Source organism: Eleginops maclovinus, chromosome 15, assembly GCF_036324505.1.
Source record: "Eleginops maclovinus isolate JMC-PN-2008 ecotype Puerto Natales chromosome 15, JC_Emac_rtc_rv5, whole genome shotgun sequence".
Classification (NCBI taxonomy): Eukaryota; Metazoa; Chordata; class Actinopteri; order Perciformes; family Eleginopidae; genus Eleginops; species Eleginops maclovinus.
In genome coordinates, this window is record NC_086363.1 from 5,107,684 (window position 1) to 5,129,064 (window position 21,381).

The 21,381-nt window shown below is 39.9% G+C and overlaps 1 protein-coding gene across 1 annotated transcript in view; it reads right to left on the reverse strand.

The window, feature by feature from the left end:
• lama2 (laminin, alpha 2) overlaps positions 1 to 21,381 on the reverse strand; it is a 160,640-nt gene that overhangs the window by 47,237 nt on the left and 92,022 nt on the right. Inside the window, 12 exon segments of the mRNA XM_063902014.1 lie at positions 3,135 to 3,287; positions 5,405 to 5,522; positions 5,833 to 5,951; positions 6,243 to 6,428; positions 6,551 to 6,727; positions 11,163 to 11,306; positions 13,993 to 14,097; positions 14,974 to 15,105; positions 16,195 to 16,331; positions 18,699 to 18,879; positions 19,766 to 20,038; positions 20,561 to 20,667. Of these exon segments, the coding sequence (XP_063758084.1) occupies positions 3,135 to 3,287; positions 5,405 to 5,522; positions 5,833 to 5,951; positions 6,243 to 6,428; positions 6,551 to 6,727; positions 11,163 to 11,306; positions 13,993 to 14,097; positions 14,974 to 15,105; positions 16,195 to 16,331; positions 18,699 to 18,879; positions 19,766 to 20,038; positions 20,561 to 20,667 (1,832 nt within the window).

A 21,381-nucleotide genomic window follows, 5' to 3' on the forward strand; every position in this document is an offset into this window, starting at 1 on the left:
GAAAAGACGACAGACGGGGTCACCCATCAACCCCTCCTTCATTACTGACAAAGTGGCGTAGGGGAGGCTTGTTTTTTGGCAAGTGAGATAATTATCCTGGCACCGCTGGTTGATTTACACAGAGATTAGATGATGCGTGTAAAAAAAGAAAAATAGTGGCATGCTGATACTGTTACCCGCTGTCGGTTCACTTAACAATTTTGGATAATAGTCGCAGGTTTGATCACTGGTGTGCTTCGCTGTGAGGTGGTACACTCACTGTTATTGACACAAAGGTTATTTTAGTTTCAATCTCTTCAAAGCTTTCTCTTTGCCTAGATTTTCTTTTTACTACCAAGACAAAAAGATAAAAAAAACAAACAATCAGGTGAATTTTGTTATCCCGGAGAAAGTTGATTGAGCGGCCGCTGTTTTTACATGCATACAGATTCACACATCTAGACTGTCACTGGAAAGAACCTGGTGTGATTGCAGCTGCTTCTGCGGTGCCGAGCATCGCTACCGTAGCAGCAGGGAAGTGGTTGCTCATTTCTTTTTTTCACCTCCCACAGTTTGTAAGACATTCTAGGGCCTTCACACATACACAGGCATATCTGGCCTGGACTATTTGAGATAGAAAATGTAGTCGTCCACACACGGTAATAAATGCTTTTCGGCTCAGTTCCACTCCTGCATGATGAGGTGCTGTGAGACTGAGATCAGCAGAGGCCAGCTAGCTGTTAGCGACAGGTGCAAACTCACACGTCAAAGAGTTTCATAATCTAACTTTTTGAAAAAAGTGTCTATCTGAAGTATTAATTTACTTTTATAACTCATCTGATTATATAAGGATAGCCACAAGGGCACAATGACAACACAAACTTATGCAAAATATTTTCAGTTACATTTTAGCTTATAATATAATGCTCAAACTAAAACACAAACACATTACCCTTTTCTGACAGATACCATGCCAAAGTGCAGTGTGTTTATATATGTGTACAGTACATTTCCACTATATATACACCCTGCATTGAAAAAAGAACAAACACACCGACACACAGTCATACAAGCACACTCAATGTAAACTCACACAAACATATTATATACTGTACACACACACGCAACCCTCTCTGTTTAATATCCCAGGGGTTCAGTCTTATGTGTTTGCCTTGTTTGTTGAAAATGGGAACTTCAATCAGTGGAACAGGAAGTTGCCTTCTAACGAGGCAAGTCATTTCCATTAACTTCCTGTGTTCCTCGTTACCACTAATTACCACAGAAACAAACTCGTTTAGCATTTTCAATTTAGCCCGCTCGGATAGAAAATGCTAATGACGCCGTTATGGAGAGCGAGATGGAAAAGAGCGAGGAATAAATGGCTGGGAGGCAGAGAGAAAGAAAATCAAATGCAAGGGAAGTAAGGAGGGAGAAAAACAAATTGGCAGAAATAGAGAAATCAGGGAGAGGTGAGAGAGAGAGAGAGAAAGGGGCTGCAAAGGGAGATTGGGGCAAAGTGAGGGAAAGGAAGGTATAGAGCAAAAAGGAGGAATATTTCAAGGGATGAAAATGGTGCGGATAGAAAGAAACAAGGACATCACAAGGAGGAGGAGTACAAGTGTGTTAGAAAGAGAGAGGAGAACAGGGGACAAACACAGGAAGAACCACTAAAATAAGGCAGATATTATTAGCACCCGGGTGACTGTAGTAAACAATGCTACCCTGGGTGTATATAGCATAGCAGAAACATATGCACCCAAGTATCCGTAGGTGGTTAACAGTCGAACGTTGTCCGTCAAGACATCGCTGATACTTATCTACGATTGTCATAAATATGATTCCAAGTTAAATGACGTTTATTAACTATTGTTCAAATCCATACTTTCAAACTAACTTACTGAACTCTTTTCCAGTGGAATAAATAATGTAACACTTTACATAAGTGCTGATCTTATTAGTTGTCATGTTTATATGTTCTTCAGACAGTAATCAGAGTCACACTCTGTCATGACCCGAACAACATGTCCTACACTCCACCTAGAGCAAAGAAATGACGAATAATTGACGTACATCAGACACTATTTTTGTTACAGAAATCTGCTTTCGAAAAGGCTTAATAATACCGCACTTAATAAATGAAGAAAGGTGAGCCACTTGTACTACCTGCAACAGTTCAAGAAAAAGGGTATCAATTTTCAGAAGAGGCTCAAAGAGAACGCAGCAGCCAGCATCTTTTAGAGTTTGTTTACAAGTGTGTGTGCCACATAATTAAATGGGAACTCATAAATGGTCCAAAATTAGTCTCTGTGATGTATTTTTTAGTTTCAGTATGAACTGCTTTTTTCTGTGGCCGTAAAATAATGGCACAACAGGGATTTACTCGAAGTCCGCCAGGGTTTTTACAGATCAAATGTGAGCGGTGACCTGTGGGAAGCATGTGACCAACGGCCCCCCCCCCCGAGGTCGAAGTCTTCCGATGGGGAATCAAAACAAAACTGACCAGATTGTGAAAAGGCTGGAAGTGACTAACAACTGGCAGATTTATCCCACAAGCCACCAGTGTGATGTACGGAAAAGGCAAAATATCATGGAAACACACTATCCAAATATGCAAGTGTTTCTCTTCTCCAAGTGTTTAGCATTTAGTTTACTTGCACTGACTAAATAAATACAAACTCGAGATGTCAGAAGAAAATATAAAGACTTATTTCAGAGCATTTAGAAAATCACAATACATTGTGTTGATCTGTGACTGTTGAGTACATGTTGTATAAAACTTTAAGGGGCAGATCTCCTGATAAGACCACTCACATAAAAGGGAGGATGTAACTTTGGGTCAGATCCAGAGGAGAGGAAATTACACAAAATATGAATGAGCCCCGGGGTCGTTAATTATTGCAGGGCTAATTACAGAACCTGACAACCCCCCCAACACACACACACACTTTCTTCCTCTCATCTCACTCTCTTCTCCAGAAATTACCTGGCATATGGCAGTATGAGGGTCTCCAGTGGCTGAGCACGCACACACACACACACACACACACACACACACACACACACACACACACACACACACACACACACACACACACACACACACACACACACACACACACACACACACACACACACACACACACACACACACTTACCTGGCATATGGATGTCTCAGGGTCACAGGTGGAAGAGTGCCCACTGCACTGGCATTGAACACAGCTGCCCATGCCGGCAGCGGTTGGCACTCTGGACGCAGGAGCAGATGCCGTGGAGCCAGCGCGAAGACGGTAGAAACCTGCAGCACATTCCTACACACAGAGAGACAGCCAGAGAGACAAAGGGACAGACAGATACAGGATGAGAGGGGAAATTAGGGTAAACCTTGAACTCTTTGTCCCTTTTATGCAAATGTTCTGGTTCATATTTGTATTTTGTGCCCCTACAGTGACACGATTACCGGCTTTAATGTTCAGAAAGCTCTTTATTGTTCTCATACTGCTGTGCTGCAGCACCTCTTTTCACCCTTTGTCTGAAACCAGAGCCCAGTCTGCTCTGATTGGTTAGCTGGACGGTGTGATTAGTCAACCGCTTAGAGATGTCCTGCCCCTTAGCCTATCTTGTGAAAATAGTTAGAGCGTTAGCCAATAGAAGCACGAGTGTTACATAGTGATGTCATTATGTTATGGATGAGGCATGAGATGTCATGTGTTCCCACAGTTATTCCACTGTTTGCCTGATATTGGAACACACACACACACACACACACACACACACACACACACACACACACACACACACACAATTAAGAGTTATTCCCTTCAGTAACTTTTGATCACACACACACACACACACACACACACACACACACACACACACACACACACACACACACACACACACACACACACACACACACACACACACACACACACACACACACACACACAGAGGCGTGCAAGGTAACTCTCTCCGCCTCGCTCTCCTGTTCAGTAATAATTAATGGAGTCCATTTAAAGAGCCATCTGTTCCCTCTGCTAGCGCTAAACGCCCGTTTAAAAATACTTTATTAACAACGACGGCGGCTACAAATAGAACGGCCATCTGTCAGCCAAGACCTCTACGACCTGAACATTTCAAGTTTAGCTACTGCTTGATATTTAGCTTGCATTTGGCAGTTTTTCAACGGTATCTGTAGCTCCTAAATTATGTACACAGCTATTCTTTTCCATGGCAATATAGATGTCTGTGCCTCTGCCCTCCAAGTTGCAAACGACAAAGTGAAACAGAGGTTGAAAAATATAGTTAAAAGTTTGCCGGCAACTCACGTGTCCCTTTGAGATTAACACAATAGTACCTGAATGACTCTCAGGCGTCGCCGTGCAGCAGAATTGCACAGAACTGTTGCCTCCGTGTATCATAAACTGCCACTACAAAATCCTCATTAAACTACAGATTGAGTCTGTATGCTTTCTGTGGCTTAAGAGAAGGAGCTGGACGCAGCTGAAAGTCAATTGCTTTGACAAAATCACAACAGAGTGGAAGAGACGCTCAGTGAGGCTTAATCCTTGCCAAAGAAAAAAAAAAAAAAAGCACACGGGAGTCTGAAAGGCGTCACAGAGGCTTAAAACTCAGAACTAAATGTAAATTGGAAACTTGTGAGATAGTATTGAAAGCCGAGTGTGTGACCTCCATGTGTACATTCTGAAGGCAGCAGACAAAAAGCACTCACTCCTCTAAAGTGCTGAGAGAGCTCACTCTGTCACTAATGTTTGTATTGTTAAATTGTGTTTAAACTACAACAGGAACACTATTTATTTTCGTTTTTGCAATATTTACATTATTCTGTCTTTTTTTGATTTCCCTGCTGTAATGACTTTAGTATTATACATGTTCCATATTTTAGGCTGTGTTCTTTTTGCTGCTGCATTAAAGCAATTTCATCTAATAAATTGTTAAACACAGAAAGTAATCTACAGAAAAATGGATTTTGTGAAAATTCACCTCAAGTCTCCCAGTTTCATCCAGCAGGTGATTTTAGATTGAACTTATCAAAGACTTCAAAGTAAGAATTTGTTGGACAGAAAAAATATATTTACATCTTTTTTTTTATCAATACACTATCGAGAACTGACTGGTTATTTCTTTTTTTATTGTAAAATAATGCATCTTAATCACAATTTTATTGAATTCATTTTAGTTTCCTTTAAACTGATGTGTTTCCAGTGGTCATATTTGCACTTGCACAGTTCTGGAAGTTCTTCAAATCGAAATTATGTAGAGCTTTTGGAAAATCCTGTTGGAGTACCTGCTGACTCCTGCAACAACTGATAACTGATTTCTTAGGAGCACCTTTGGAAAAGTTTTATAAGGACTTCACATGTGTGCAGTGTAGCGTGTGTGAGGATGTGTTCAGTTGAGCACCCACCTCACAGGAGAATCCGGAGTATCCGATTGGGCAATCGCACTTCTCTATCTGATGGGCTTTCAAGGTCTCTTTGCTTGGTCGGCCTTCCTCGGCTACTGTCAGACTGATTTCTGAAATACTGGGAGAGGGAAAAGCCATCATCAAACATCCAATAATAGAACAAATTGTTACATGATTACAAGTGTTTTATTTTGAGGTTGTTTTGTTTTATCAATGAGGATTTGCAGGATGATGTATCACTGCGGAAACTGGCGTTCAGTAGACACCAATGGATTTAATTCTGAGATACAAGATTCATTTCTTACACAGGTTATTCTATTTTACATTTAACAGTTGACCACACTGCGTGGAGTTGCATGCCACAGTGTGTGTGTGTGTGTGTGTGTGTGTGTGTGTGTGTGTGTGTGTGTGTGTGTGGTGTGTTTTACCGGCTGTGTCTCATCAGGTTGCCGTGTGATGCCTTAATGAGGATGTAGTCCACATAGAACAAAACATCCATGAAGTCCTCTCGAGTCATGGACCTGCCATCTGCGTACTTCCACTCATGCTGTAAACACACACATTACATACACTCACAAATCAATGTTATTACTGCCTTCTATTCCCAATGTGCTGGACCAGACTCTGTTTTTATTGACTGATTTAGATCGCCGAAAATAAGCGCAATCAAGATTCAGTTTAGCTCTATTACTTTGATAGTCGGTGTTTAATAGCAGAAAATAATTCAAACAAGACAACACTGGTGGATATGATTATGGATTTGCACCATAGAGAGACAGACCTTTCTTTATGTTCCATAAATCAAATTAAATATTCCAGTTTTATTCAGTCTTCCTACCTCTGTCATGTCGATCTCGTGGCGTGTAAGCGTGCCAATCTGCAGCCCCGGTATGTGCCGTGTCATCACGATGTTACGGTTAGGACCGCCTTTAATGATGACCTGAGGCTCGTAGGAGGAAGGACCGGTTTCCTCTCTGGCCTCAAAGTACACTGCATACTTCAGCTGTCCACCATAGGCTGTGATCTGGAGGAAAATGCAGGGCATTGATTGAAACATTAATAAGATTGTACTGATTTTACAATTTGACCACTCTGATGAGACTTGATTTGATATACATGTGTTTGAAATAGTTGAGAGTTTCTCACCATGGAGCCTCTGAACTGCTCGGGTAGTTTCCAGTAGTAAGGTTCAGAGAGCGTTGAGGTGACCATCTCTGTGTGAGCGATGATCTCCGGGTGCTGGAACGTCACTCCTCTCCTCGTCTCCACGGTGTTGGCTTTATCCACTAGGGGGAGCACCGTCTGCTCAGGCCTAAGCGCTAACTGGGACGCACAAAAGCAAGTACAATATTAACGTGATGCATGTTCATCGTTGTTGGTAACTCCGAGTACTGGGATAAGTAAAAAAATATGTTAAATGGCAAATTATCGTGGATATGAGAACACATTTTTTGACTAACATTTCAGGGTTCAAACTTAAGTAATTGTTTTTGAAATGTTAGATTTTGTGAGGTAGTACTTTTTAAACACAGCCTTATTTCCCCATGTACTTGCCACACGTCAGGTAGAGCAGTGGAGAATATACAGGTGTTAAGATTCCTGTAAATGAGGTGTAGGTATTTTTCAACAAAAATGCAGCAAAATAGATTTCCCACAAGGAATGTTTAGAATATCCTGACCCATTATTTCAGCATATATATATTACATATTAAAACATATTGTTATTAAGAGTCAGAATTATGATAAAAGTCAGAAATTTGAAAAAATGACATTTTATGGAAAAAGTGAGAATTTAGAAAAAGTCTGAATTTTGAGAAAAAAAGACAGAATATTGAAAAGTAGTCGGAATTTAGAAAGAAACGAGTTGTAATTAGAAAAAATGAATTTCGAATAAAAACTGAATTAGGGAAAAAAAGTCAAATTATGAAAATAAGTCCAAATTTTGAGAATAATCCAAAATAAAAAAAGAAGATGATAGGGCCTCATGGAAAAACAATTAAGTTAGTTTATTTCAAGATAATTGAGTTGTTGTTTTTTCCTTGATGATAAACTATTTATCAAAAAATGTAAGTATCATTTCTGTCCATATGTGAGAGTGAGGATCTCTAACTTCTTTAAATGCAAGTTGTTTCAAATTTAGATTTCATGACATACTTAAAGTTCTTCTCATTTTCCCCCTGTTACTTTTTATTTCATAGTTGTATCAAGCTAATTTCCCAAGAGAAACCAGCTTCGTAGCCAGAGTATATAAATGTTGGAACTCAATTCACTTTAAGTTATACTTCAGACAGAAATGAGCTTTTTCTCATTCCACGTGTGACTGCCTCTCTATTATGCAGTGAGTCCAGGCTAAAGTAACTTCATATATTTCGTTTAACCAAAAAGCACTCTTCCATAATGCCGCAGATATTATTCACACAATATCAACATATCGGCTCTACTGGACGACAGCCTCACAGAGACAGAGCGATCCAGACTGCAGCAGATGAATCTATTTTTAAATCAGTCCACTCAGCCACAACTACAGTCAATAATAAACCCTCATATTATTCAGGGGATATTACAATTACCAACATAAAAAGTAGGAGATAATAAGAGAGAATGAAAGAAAGAGGCTGGATTTCCTCCAGACTCTCTCTTACTGTCTACTGGGTGAATCCTATTTGAGTTATTACTGACAGGGTCAACATCACTTTCAAGATATACTCAGAATGGAAAGACGTTTAAATCAGAAATAATACCTCAATATCAATCCTTGAATAAAAGGAGGCAAATTGGAGCCCTAATACACCAATTTTCAGGTTCATATTTGTATTGAGTGCCTCTCCTGTGTCATGTCTCCATGCTTTAATGTTCAGAAAGCTCTTTATTTTTCTCATACTGCCTGTGCTGCAGCTCCTCCTTTCACCCTCTGTCTGAAACCAGAGCCCAGTCTGCTCTGATTGGTTAGCTGGCCGGCTCTGTTGTGATTGGTCAATCGCTTACAGATGTCCCGCCCCTTTGCATATCACGTACAATGTGTTGGAAGAACAATAGAAGTGCAAGTGCTACCTAGTGATGTCACAGAAGTAAACAAAGGAGTTCAATGGAGGCGTTTCATTACTTTACAACACACTACAAGAAAGGATAAACCTCAAAAAGTATAAAAGGGCCACTATAATGTCTGAATAACCACTTCTGAATATTGCTAATAGAGCTAAGGGTCTGCATATACATCCTCAAATGGAAGAAGTTTGTACAGGAGGAGAAATGATGACTTAACTCCCTCATAATGTGTATAAAAAGTCAGACAGACATTGAATACATTGCTAACCTTATTATCTGTTTTTGTTATAAATAAGTGTTTGTTTTCAGTCATGAAGAGTATGGAGATGTTATTCTTAAAAAACTTGATTCTTTCTTAGTTTATCAGTGCTTCATCTTATCTCAGTTCTTAAGAGATCATTTTATTATACCAGTGCAGATCTCTGCTGCAGTATTTAACAACCAGTCAATAGTCGTCCAATCACACAGAAAGTTCTTCTATCAAAGATAAATATCACAAAAAAAGGCTGCGTGTGTGCGTGTGTGCGTGTGTGTGTGTGTGTGCGTGCGTGCGTGCGTGCGTGCGTGCGTGCGTGCGTGTGTGTGTGTCTCCTCTAACCTCCATGTAATCTACCCAGTGTGAGTTTGTGTCTGGGTATGGGAAGGCATGTGTACCGTGTTTATATAGTGTGTGTATAGGGTGCCTAGATATGGTGTGTGTGTGAGTGTGTGCGTGTGCGTGTGTGCGTGTGTGTGTGTGTGTCACTCCACTCAGTGTAATCTCACGATTCAGTGGTTCAGAGAAAATCTCCCACTTTCCAATAAACCCTATTTTTTCTGTCTTTCTCTGCCTGTCCGGCTCCCCCTCTCTCCCTCTGTCAACAATAAATGAAGTGAATGTTTGTCGTTCAGATGAAGCCTCTCGCCACACTCCTTCAGAAAAACTCCACGGTTACCACGGAAACGGCAGTTAACAGCCGTTGGCAACCGTTTCTGAGATGAAGGGCCTTTATTAAAAAATGGGCTTGCCACTCACCGATCGAATAACTTACTGACTGACTGTGTGATGGTGTGTGTTGCACTGATGTAGATCTGTTTCTGACTCACAGCTGGTGTCCGTAATACTCAGCCTCAGGTTTTCATCTTGATGTTCAGATGCCATCAGATCCATAAACCAGGCTAGGATAAGGCCTACTGACTTTGGCGGTCATCTGACTTTTTCCTCAAGCATCTCCAGATAGTTTTTCACTTGCACACAAACGTGACATGTCTACCGGATGGATTCAAACAACCTTGTTCTTAAAGACGTTCGTGGATTTGTTGATTTTCCTCTTGCACCACCATGAGATTTCAATTTGTGCTTTTGAGCGAAACGTCTCTGCAACTACTGTCTTGATTAGCATGCCATGTGCTACAGACATTCATGTTGACAACAGGATCTATTAAAGAAAACTTTTTACTCTCACCTTAAATTCAAACTGATTATTAGCCTTCGCTTTAGCTGAAGTTTCTTAGCCATCAGGATAGAGATAGCATGTTGAAGCTCATTAAATGGGCTCCTTTCAGCTCCATTTTTTGGCCAGGGTGTTTGTAGTTTGGTTTGATGATCAGACAACTCAAAAAGTCCTGAGGCGTCTTTTTTTCTCTGATTTCTACGCAAATGACATCTATTAGCAATTGACATGACATCTATGACTCTACAGTAAGTCACATTTTGTCCTCCCTTCACAGAAATCCTCTTAAAAACCAAGCAAAAATCATCCCAAAGTGTAGCTGCTCAGTTTCCTGTTGAATTGTAATGCAATATATATTTGAAAGGGTGCCAATATTCCCAAATACAGCACACCTATCTTAGCTCTGTTGCTTTATTGTCTACTATGCAGAACATCAAGTGAGATGAGAACTTTAAATATTTGAACAAGCCTGTAATTATCCATAGATAATGATTAATGACGGACATGAAGATAACAACGCTGGCATAATGCAGAGTCAGTTGTAGGCAGCCAGCTGTCAAATGTGTTGTCTCAGCATGAAGCTGGCACAGAGAGTGTGTACAGCAAGTGAAGCAAACAGGCAACTGCTGCTTACATCCACAGACAACACATCAGAGGCAAGAGAGAGCCAGACCAGGAAATACTCCTTTAATCTTGTGTATATTTTAGGGTTTTGGTCTCAATAAGGGAATATTTCACCCATCCATTTAGTTGATTACCATTTGTTATGCATCATATACATTTGTCTAGTCTTAATAACGTTTTCCAGTGGTTGTTTTACAGCAGTCTCTAAATTGTCTCTAAGTGAATGGGATTCATCCGGTTTGATTTTCACTGAAGCCAAAGTGAACATTTCTGTCTTACATTTTTGCAAAAATCAGTACACCATATTTTGCTTGTCTGTCACATGTCTGTATGTGTAAGCATGTGTGTGTCTGTGTTTGTATTTGTGTGTTTAGGGTCGGGGTTGAGAGGGCAGAAAGTGTGTTTTTGCAAGTAATACATGCTTGCATGGAGATGAAATATCTGTGATGAAAACCACTTTTTAATCTACTTTTTTAAAAGTTTATCTACTGTTTTTAGTCTTTATTTTTTATTTCCAGGGAAGACATTTCAATTGTGTTTAATGCTGAAATCTATTTGGGAACTCGAACCCTTACAGCCTCAATAAGAAATACAATTATATATAAGATGTATATAGAGTAAAGAAGTAAAAAACTAAGATTAGAAGGTTCACTCACCCACATCCTGATGAGTCCCTGAGCCTCTGAGCAGGAGCTGGTCAGACCGTAACAGTAACAGTTGCTGCAACCGAGCGGGTTTCGTTCCGACAACCCAAATGTGTCAGGCTTACAGCGTTCACAGTTGTGTCCTTCCACATTTGCCTAAAACAACAAACACAGGCAGGCACACAGAGTTGAAGTAAGATTTTTTTGATTTCTTATATAGACATGAATCTGTTTCTTTGTTTGTCAGAAAAGAAACGGCAACAAAAGTTAAAAAGATGAATAAATCCACAAATCATTTTTTTCATCAACTTAAATAGATGTAATAAAAAAATGTGATGCTTTCCCCTGAAGAAAGAGCTTAGGAAAAGCACTCCTGAAGAGCTTTTGGGATTTAAAACCTTGCATAGGGAAACTTCAGCAGGACATAGTAAGATTAAAGTCTGAGCCAAAAACCCTGAACTGAAAACATGTCTTTCTATATCCTCAGGTCCACACACCTGTTCATCTTGCCATTAACAATCACTCATTTTGTCCATTTATAATAATTGGTTGCTATTTTCAATGTTCTGCGTCACACATTTGAGCTACTAAAATACACTTAACCAATGGTACATAGAGAATGCATTTGTGTCTCAAGACACTGAATTGTTTATATTTTTTTAGTAAATAAGCGGAGAGCTGACTGGTCTAAAGTGGGATTGTGGACAGGTCTGTGTATTAAGGCTTCCCTCTCTCTGCTAAGGAAAAGCTCACAGTGCTGTCAACCAAACATCACCCAATTAATGTTGAATTCTGTCAAAAAGTCCTGCACGGTCGTCAGGCAGGACCAACAACAACAGAGCACCGTAAAGGTATACTGAAGGACGAAGTAAACGTCGACTATAACACTCTGCATTATTAACCTTTATTACAACTACGAGAGGTCACTGTGTCTCTGTAGTGGCTCTTTATCATCTATTTAATCACAACATGTTTTTTTTAATTAATAGATTTTTCTCCTCTTAAATACTGAGGAAAAGACAGCGTTATATATCTCCCTTATATTCAATTTATGATCGGATCAAACAGACATTTAAGAGGCTGAAATTAGTGCATTTTATTGGCTTCAAAATAAATGACACAAGTATTCATCGTTCATGTTGACTCTTAGTTCAAATTTGATAAATATGTTATCCATAAATAAATGCAGATACATCACATACTACTTCCTTAGATAGAGACACAGACAGACAGACAGACAGTTAGACAGACAGACAGACAGACAGACAGACAGACAGACAGACAGACAGACAGACAGACAGACAGACAGACAGACAGACAGACAGACAGACAGACAGACAGACAGACAGAGCAGAGACAGGTGAGAGATCCAATGACTGACTGAGTGGCCGTAAACCTCCTACCTGTTCTGAGTGATCTGAAGCCTCATCACAGGCCATGAATCAGGTGTGTGTTTGTGTGTGTGTGTGTGTGTGTGTGTGTGTGTGTGTGTGTGTGTGTGTGTGTGTGTGTGTGTGTGTGTGTGTGTGTGTGTGTGTGTGTGTGTGTGTGTGTGTGTGACAGCAAGCTATTGATGAGGTGTGCATGCCAGATATGTGATCAACTTGTCACAGAGGGGTGTGAAATATACGCTTCATCTGTGTCTACATAAGTGTGTGTGTGTGTGTGTGTGTGTGTGTGTGTGTGTGTGTGTGTGTGTGTGTGTGTGTGTGTGTGTGTGTGTGTGTGTATGATGTTTACACCTACCGTATAAAAATCCATAATGATATTTTTCAGTTGTTTTTCTTTTGGTTCAGTTGCAAATTGAAAAGGGATTTATAGTGTCTTGCATCATGAATGTCAAGAACCAGCTCTCTATTTCAACTGTCTTCTTTCAAGACTAGATAAAGGTAAAAAAAGTGTGTGAATGTATATGAACAGTATGTAGAAATACATGTATGAAGCATCGACGAATCTGTTTGTATTTGCCAGCCTAAGGGGGACTTCATTCAGAGATTACCACCTCACTCAGATCCATGACATTTAAACAAATATGTATAAGCCAACACACGCATGATATGTTTATAAAATACAAACACGCATCGACGCTTACAGAAAAACAATTGAAGTACATATTTAAATCTGCATTGACATTTAAAAATATAAAGAAATTACACCCTGGTAGCTTTCATACCCATAAATAGTTGTTCTAAAGACTCAAAGACAACTCTGTGATTAGTTCAATGTCCGTGGTCGCTGGATAAGTAATAGCCTTAAAGACTGCATCTCACAAACTCAGTTTTAATTCAAAAGGGCTATTTTTTCGTGGCTGGTGTTGCAGGAGAGCTGCCTTGTTTTTCTAGCTGGAAACAAAGACTAATGACGGTTTATTCATCTTCATGTTCGAGGGCTTCATGTTGAAGTACAGACTTGTCAATAGTGTTCTGTTTAACCTGCTTCAAATGACACTTCTAATATGTAATTTCAGAGGAAGCTAGTGAAAAGAAATTCATTCAAATTGATGGTTGGCATGAAAAGCCTACAACAGACCTGTTTACTTCAGGGATACTGGATTTATTCTGAATACGCTCAATGATTCTCTGTGACACAAAGATTTGTTTTAAGCGTGTATTTACATTTTACATGTTTTAAACTGCTTTACTAATGAAGCATCTGAACTCATATTATTATGTGCAGTTTTGTATTTGTGACTCTCAAGTTATAGGATGTTTTTATCAGTTTTGCATGCTCAAAATACTACCGTGTAGGTAGGTGTAGGTGCATTGACAAACATAAATGAAGTCCATAATCCCGATTCAACATCACATAGGAAGTAAATGTGTATTTTTAGTTTGTGCTGTACCTTGCAGCTACACTTCCCCGTCCGATCAGCGCAGGCGCACACTGCTCTCTCCAGGTCGCAGGTCTGGCTGTCCGATCCGGCGATGTTGCACTCGCACTGGGTGCACTGTGGGAAACGTGGACGCAGACAACGCCAAGCTTCTGTTATCAACAACACAACAGGCTGAGAGAGGAACCGCCAGAGTGTGTCCTGGCTTTATGCTACACTCAACCATTAAACTTCACTCCAAAATGAAAATGCTGCCATTATCTTCTCACTCCTGTGCCATGGGAAACATCACGGAGGTTCAGACAAACAGCAAGACACCGCGTTGGACTTAATATTCCCATTTGACTGAAGCTTCTAAGTTCCAAGAAGTGTAGAAAAGTTGAAGTTTTGATGACATTTCTGTGAATTTCTCAGCAGGATTACGCAGTCTTTTTTTGTTTTGCCACGATATTCATGAATAATATTTCACAATTCCTTGAATTCAGCAGCACAACAAACAAACAAATGTGATTGTGATTGTATGAATGGAGTTTTTACAGTCTAATTAATAAATCCAGCATCTTTCAAACCATTTGACTGACATAGCGTTGAGAAGATGACTCAAGTATCATTTTATGTTGGGATGTCTTTGATTTTGGTTTGAAAATGAGGTACCCATTTAGAGTTTTAACATGAACTACTGAGAAATATCATCTGGAAGTACCATATGTTTAAAGCATTGAGTTCATCCTCTCATTTCCAGATTCCTTTGGGGAAGAAATAAAAATACTATGCAGGAAAGTTGAGCTCAGGTGAAAAGATAAATTAAGAGCAAAATGAGGACATAAAGTCCATCATAATACTAATGTCTTTAAACAAAATCTTCCTTGCATTAGTAGAGCCACAGGTGGAAGAGCTGCCCTCCAGTGCCTCCTCTCTTATCTCAATCAAATATAATAAAACACATCATTATTATAATGATAGTAATACTTGAGCGCCATTCAGATCAATTACCTGAGGAAAGTCTCTGTATCCAATTTGACATTCATTGCACTTCTCTCCTCTGAAGGCGTCGCGACACATGCAGCAGCCTGTGTTCATGTTGCACTGCTGCGTCACCGAGCCGACCACACTGCAGCCGCACGCCTGCAAACACACACACGCACACGCACACGCACACACACACACACACACACACACACACACACACACACACACACACACACACACACACACACACACACACACACACACACACACACACACACAGATTATTAGTGTAGCATGATATTAACTTTTTCCAGATGCTGGACATCAATCTTGTTTGTCCAGGGTGTGACTTTCCAGTGACATTGTGTGTGTTGATGTTGGTATGGCAAGTATAAAATATAAATTCTGTGTAATCTTGATTGAGTTAAAACTGAAGAATCTGCTGTGTGTATCTTTTTGTTGTTCAGCTTGCTATTTATTTAGTTAAAGCTGTGTTTTCTGTTGTCTTTGGGGCTTTTTTATGTTTGTTTAAAACTACTAAGATCCAATGTATCCCTCTTTGTCGTTTGATGTCCCCTCCTGGATCAATCTGCTGTTAAACTGAGATTCCCTGTGCTTTCATGTCCAAGCCTCTAATTGCTATTACTGTATTGCTACTTCTGATAGTTCATTGATACCGCTGCCTCGCGGCCCTTTGTGGAGGTAGCTTCAGAGCAGAACAATGACTCTTTAAACACTTTGAACAAAGTTGTGTTAAGAAACAGAGAAGCAGAGGAAATGAGAATGTGGAGCCAAAGAAAGGGAAGTGATAAATAGGGAATGAGGAGAAATGGTCTTTTAAACAAGCACTATGATAATGGGATTTGGAGGAAAGGGGTTAGAAAGGAGAGGAGGATGGAAAAGAAGAATAGGAGAAAAGAGGGAATAGAAGAGAATACTAAGAAGTAACACAATAGATTATACTTAAAATGTTAACCAGCTGAAATATAAAAGGCAAACTAGAATAAGAGCAAGTGAAAATTGTGACTGAAACTTGAATATTTTATGTGATTTTCTTTGATTAGAGTTAATATGGTAGGACAATGACCACACTTGAACATATATAAGAGTATGTTGCTACTAGAATCATTAAATAATATATATATATATATATATAAGAGAAGTCAGGATTCAATTAGCACTGACAGCTTTAAATGACTCCACCCCTACAAATACTGCTCTTTGCAAGTCCAGTTTTCAGCCTACCTTGCATCCAGTGGTGATTTCATGGCCCCAGTGGTTGGGAGCGCAGTGGTCGCACCTGTCCCCGATGGTGTTTGGCGGACAGATGCACTGGCCGGTGTTAGCGTCGCAGTTATTCCCCACATGACTGCACTGACAAGCTGCATGAGAGAGAGAGAGAGAGAGAGAGAGAGAGAGAGAGAGAGAGAGAGAGAGAGAAAGAGAGAGAGAGAGAGAGAGAGAGAGAGAGAAAGAGAGAGAGAGAGTTTGTTTTAAAATGTAACTTGTTTCTTCAAACACAATACAGTTTGTCTTTCACTTCATGACATGCTGACAACGCTTAGAAATACAAGTAATATGTCTGGGATGGGTGAGGGTGCCACGTTTTCTTTTTAAACTTAAACCTAGGGGAGATTATTTTGGTAACAGTGTGTTTTTAGTTATTTCTGCAAAGGAGGTTTTTCTGTTCTTTGTTTGTCTTTTTTTGAAGCAGGATAACAGAAACATTACTGTAAAAAGAAGGAATTTTAAAGGGTAATTCATTGACTTACTGGGAAAATATTCAGTTGTTTAAGGTAACACCCAACATCCCCAGTGGCATTCATTTCAATTTATTTTCCCAACCCAATTAACTTATTCAATCACCAGCACTCGGCAGAAAACACAGTTTCCAATGCCAGAGGACTCTCTCTCTCTCACTCAGTACTCTGATTGAATTGAAATAATAATACTCATGAAACGGGAAGTCATTTTTACAGGAGAGTTGAATTATTTTGTTATATTTCAATTTAATGAACATTCCTGAAATGTAATGGAATGGCACCTGAATAATTCATGTAAATTGTTAATGAAAGTTATGTGTTTCATCAGCCAGTCCTGGCTACTTTTGGCCATTTCCGCCCACAGCCTGAAACCGTTTGTATTCTGCCTTCAGTAAATTCCCTGTAATATGAAACACAAGGGAGCATATTGTTTCTCTAACCTGACTGCTACTGATCTTAAGATGGATCAAACAAATAATTCCCAGTCCTATCTTTCCCTTCTTCCTGGCTAACTTGGTACTCTTTGTCTTGGCTGTTAATAGTGGTTGGCAGCAACTAACTATTGCATAAGCAGATATGTGGGAAAAACTATTCATAGTTTGGGTGTCTGGGTGCTTAATCCTCTTTTTGCTCAGCTAAAGTTTGCTGCACCTGCTGCCTGCGGTGCCAAGTTTGTAGGGCATATGATTAATACTGTCAACATGTTCCCATATTTATAGGCATTTATAAATGGCTAAAGTGTCGTCAGATGATGTAACACACCCTCATGGGACAATACAAATGATCCTCAGCTCTGACAACAAACAGATAATTGTTTCTGATGGAAACCTTTTGATCAGTTCCCCACTGATACATCTGATCAATGTGGTGTTAACAAGATAACTGTGACATGGAAATCAGTGTTCCCTTTACCAGGAATCCATCTCTGTTTCCATGATATCCATTCCCGGCTACTGCAAGTCTGAATTTAGAGACATGCTGTACAAGAATTTGGACACATTTTGACCTTTAGTTTGAGGTGTGAGTACAGACGGGTGTTTGGTATAAAATCCCTGCTGATTTTAATATGAATCACTGCTCCAGAAACATTGTGAAACTGTGGAAATTGAATAAGCTTGAAATTGTGTAGTTGTACTTTAAGCACTGATAATGAAACAGGATGGGAATTAAAGAGAAAAATACTTTTGATTAATGTTGATACAAAGAAATCCATAAGCTATGATGCACACTAACTATTACAAGTCCTATTTCCAGATGAACTTCATACACATGTACACACAGAGTTTTATAAAGGTATCTTATGTCCTGTTTATCCACCAACCATTTATTGATCAACCATTTTTTGGGGTCAAAATGGATTTCACAGTAAGACTGACTAACTTTGATTAGATTAGTCTAATGATCTCTTCCCTAAACATCCTTCAACATTAACAAATCATTATCAGCTGCTTCTGCTTGTTCACCATCCAAGATGAATAACAAATCTGGTAGCTCCATAATGTTTTGGTCCTATCATTATTTTTACGTGTCCAAGCTTCACAGATGTTCCTATCAATCAGCAGCCCGTTTCTCTCGGAAACACTTCCCTCTTTGTAGATCCAGTGTGCATGTTAAACTGGAACAGAAAGAAATGCCTGCACAGACAAATGGTCTGCTTGTAGGCACAAAGATTTTGCTGTGCAATAATTACAAAGCTGCCACCGTGATGTGAACGAATACACACGCACTTTTAAGATTACACAATAGCTTTTTTAAGTGGAATTGCACTGCAGTCAATTTGTGTAAACTTTAAATTAAAAAAGGAGGAGAGCAGCAATTTAATGGGGAGAGCAATTTGTGTCTGCTGACATTACATTCATGGCAAAACAGTTCAAACACAAATCTGAAATGCTTTGATTATGTTTTCAGTAGATGGAGCTTTACTTTTGTTTGTCTGTTGGCTGCTATAAGGGTTTAACCTGTCTTTAGTGTGTTGTGTTTGCTTACGTGTGCAGCCACCCTCCTGGAAGTTGAAGAATCCTCGAGAGCAGCGGTCACATTTGGGTCCACTGACGCCGGGCTGACAGCGACACTGACCGGCTTCATCGCAGTCGAACGACTTGGAACCGAACGAGTTACAGTGACACGGGACGCACGCTCCCCCTGTGCTGATGCCGTGAGTCTGAGACTGGAGAAACACAGACAAAGGGGGTTTAAATGGAGGTTAGAATAGGAAGGGTATTTAGGGTAAGACAAGTTGCAGACACACTCAAGCAACTTAGACACACAGAGGGTTGTGAGAATGAGAGATGACATAAGATGCAAGACTTGTTTTGCATGAAAAAGAGGAGGTAAGGCAAAAAAGACTTATTTTAAAAGGCATTATTTTTTAACCAAGGGAGATACAAAGACAAGTTGTCTAAATTCTACTCAATTTTTAATCTGACTTTGTTTAAAAGTAGACCAAAAAGATATCTGACAGTTTAAAAAAACCTCCTTGTGGCTGCTAAAGAAACTAAAACTAAATGCCATGCATGTTGGTTCATCAGACTGGACAAAGACATTCACAAACTGCCCCTGAGGCTACAGTGTGCGAGCCATTTCCACAAATCTACTGAAATTATTTGCGAACATTCAATTAGATACAGGTCATCTGAAAATGACTGGAGAATGTGTATATCTTGGGAACAGTCATACACCTAAGGATTTGCCTAGAATTAATAACAGCTTCAACACAGATCTAGCAACAACGAACACCTTGAGCTACATGAAGACGCAACAATTTGGAACGTTGATATTAGGACGAGTTTCCCATTTGCATTCCTGCTTCATTGGCAACATCTTCAAACCACTTCAAACCAAATGTCTTTCACAGAAAAACACTCCATGCCAGTAAAACTCTCCGTAGAACACGAGATGAACACCTCACTTTCCATGCAAGGTCTAAAAACTTCAACGTCACACCATCCCATTCACAAAGAAAGAGTCTTCTTCAGCATCATGGACATTTTGAAATTTTGCACACTAAGTAAACACACCCATGCTACTTAAACACACCATGCCGTGTGTGTTACCCCTGCGCTAGGCCTGTACGCCCCCCTGGGACAACCCCCCGTGCGGGATGAGCCCCCCCATCTCTGGTGCACGGCTTCGATGGGAACGCGCTCCACCGGCCTTCGGGTCTCCCGCCTCTCGTAACCTTGGCGACGCAGGTCACAGTGCCGGCCCACAAAGCCGGGCCGACAGATGCAGCGGCCCTCGATGCCGCAGCGCTGAGACATAGAGCCGTGAGGGCTGCAGCGACAGGGGATACAGTCCTGCAGCTCAGCGTCCCACCAGTAGTTAGGCTGGACCAATCACAGCGCAGAGAGGGAGTGAGCAGGACAGAGGAATACGACAAACTCAAAGTGCAAGAAGTGAAAACTAAAATGTGTCGCTTTTGTGGAGAAAAATCATCATCATCATTTTTTTTTAAAGTGATAAAAAAAAAGGGATGTGTAGGTTTGTAACAATAACAACCATTTTGTGTGACATTGTAATACAATGATGCATCTTCCTGCAGAGGCTTTACCTGTGAGGGTTAACCTGTCATGGCCTGATGGCTAACCTAGCAAATACTGAAGTGTAAAGAAAAGTAGAAATAGTCTTAACAAATTCAGTTGTGTAGTGAAAATAACTCTATATTACCTTACTATCTAATATTCAAGCCCTGTGAAATTATGCAAATGGTGTTAAAACACTTGAAATGACGTGTAATCCATTACATATGTGATATTGCAAGATACAATGAAGACAAAGGAGAAGTATATGTTGAAAATAGATCAAATATAAAAGTATAAAAAGTAAAGGTGCCGACACAAAATACTTACAATGCACTCGTCACACTGCCGTCCAGCCACATTTTGTTTGCACTCGCACCGTCCAGTGTCCTTGTTGCAGACCTCAGATACAGAGCCATTAGTGTGACACTGACAGGCTGCAGGAGAGGAGAGGAGAGGAGAAGAGAGGAGAGCATATTTCATCAATAATCATCCTAAATTCTACATGAGTACATAAAATAAAACCCTGGTTCAACAACCACACTATAAGTGTTTACTTCACAGTACAGTCTGCTGGATCGTACTCAAGGTCTTCGTCAGGATTATCTCTAAATACGCATTTTAATATCCCTCTGACTGCACTTTGGAGGAAATCTGCTCCCGCCCAAATAGACTCTTCAGCCCAGTGGGCTGATTTATTTTAACAGATTATGTTTTTGTATATTAAAACGACTAAGTTTGAGTCTAATGACAAAGCGATGGTGCAACAGAGGACATCAAATGTTCATTAAATTCAGAATGTAGATTTTTCTCAAAAGAAACACTGGTATTTAGTTTGTGAGTTCTCCGTCTAGACAAAAATCCCAAAGACTGAGTGAACGTCCACAAGAAACCAAACACTGACAACATGAAAGATGACTTGAATGATTTGTTTATTATTATATTTATTTGTCTTCAGTTTAGAAGCCAGCTTACAACTGCATTAGGGCTTTGAAAGCTGTCTGGAAAAGCTTTCTTGTTGGTGCTAAGGGAAATAAAACACTGGACTCAGACACTCACAAACTGCCCCTGAAGGTACGATACGCCAGCCAAGACAATATCAACGTATCCTCTGAAAAGTTGCCAGATATAAAAATAATTGAATTAGGTAA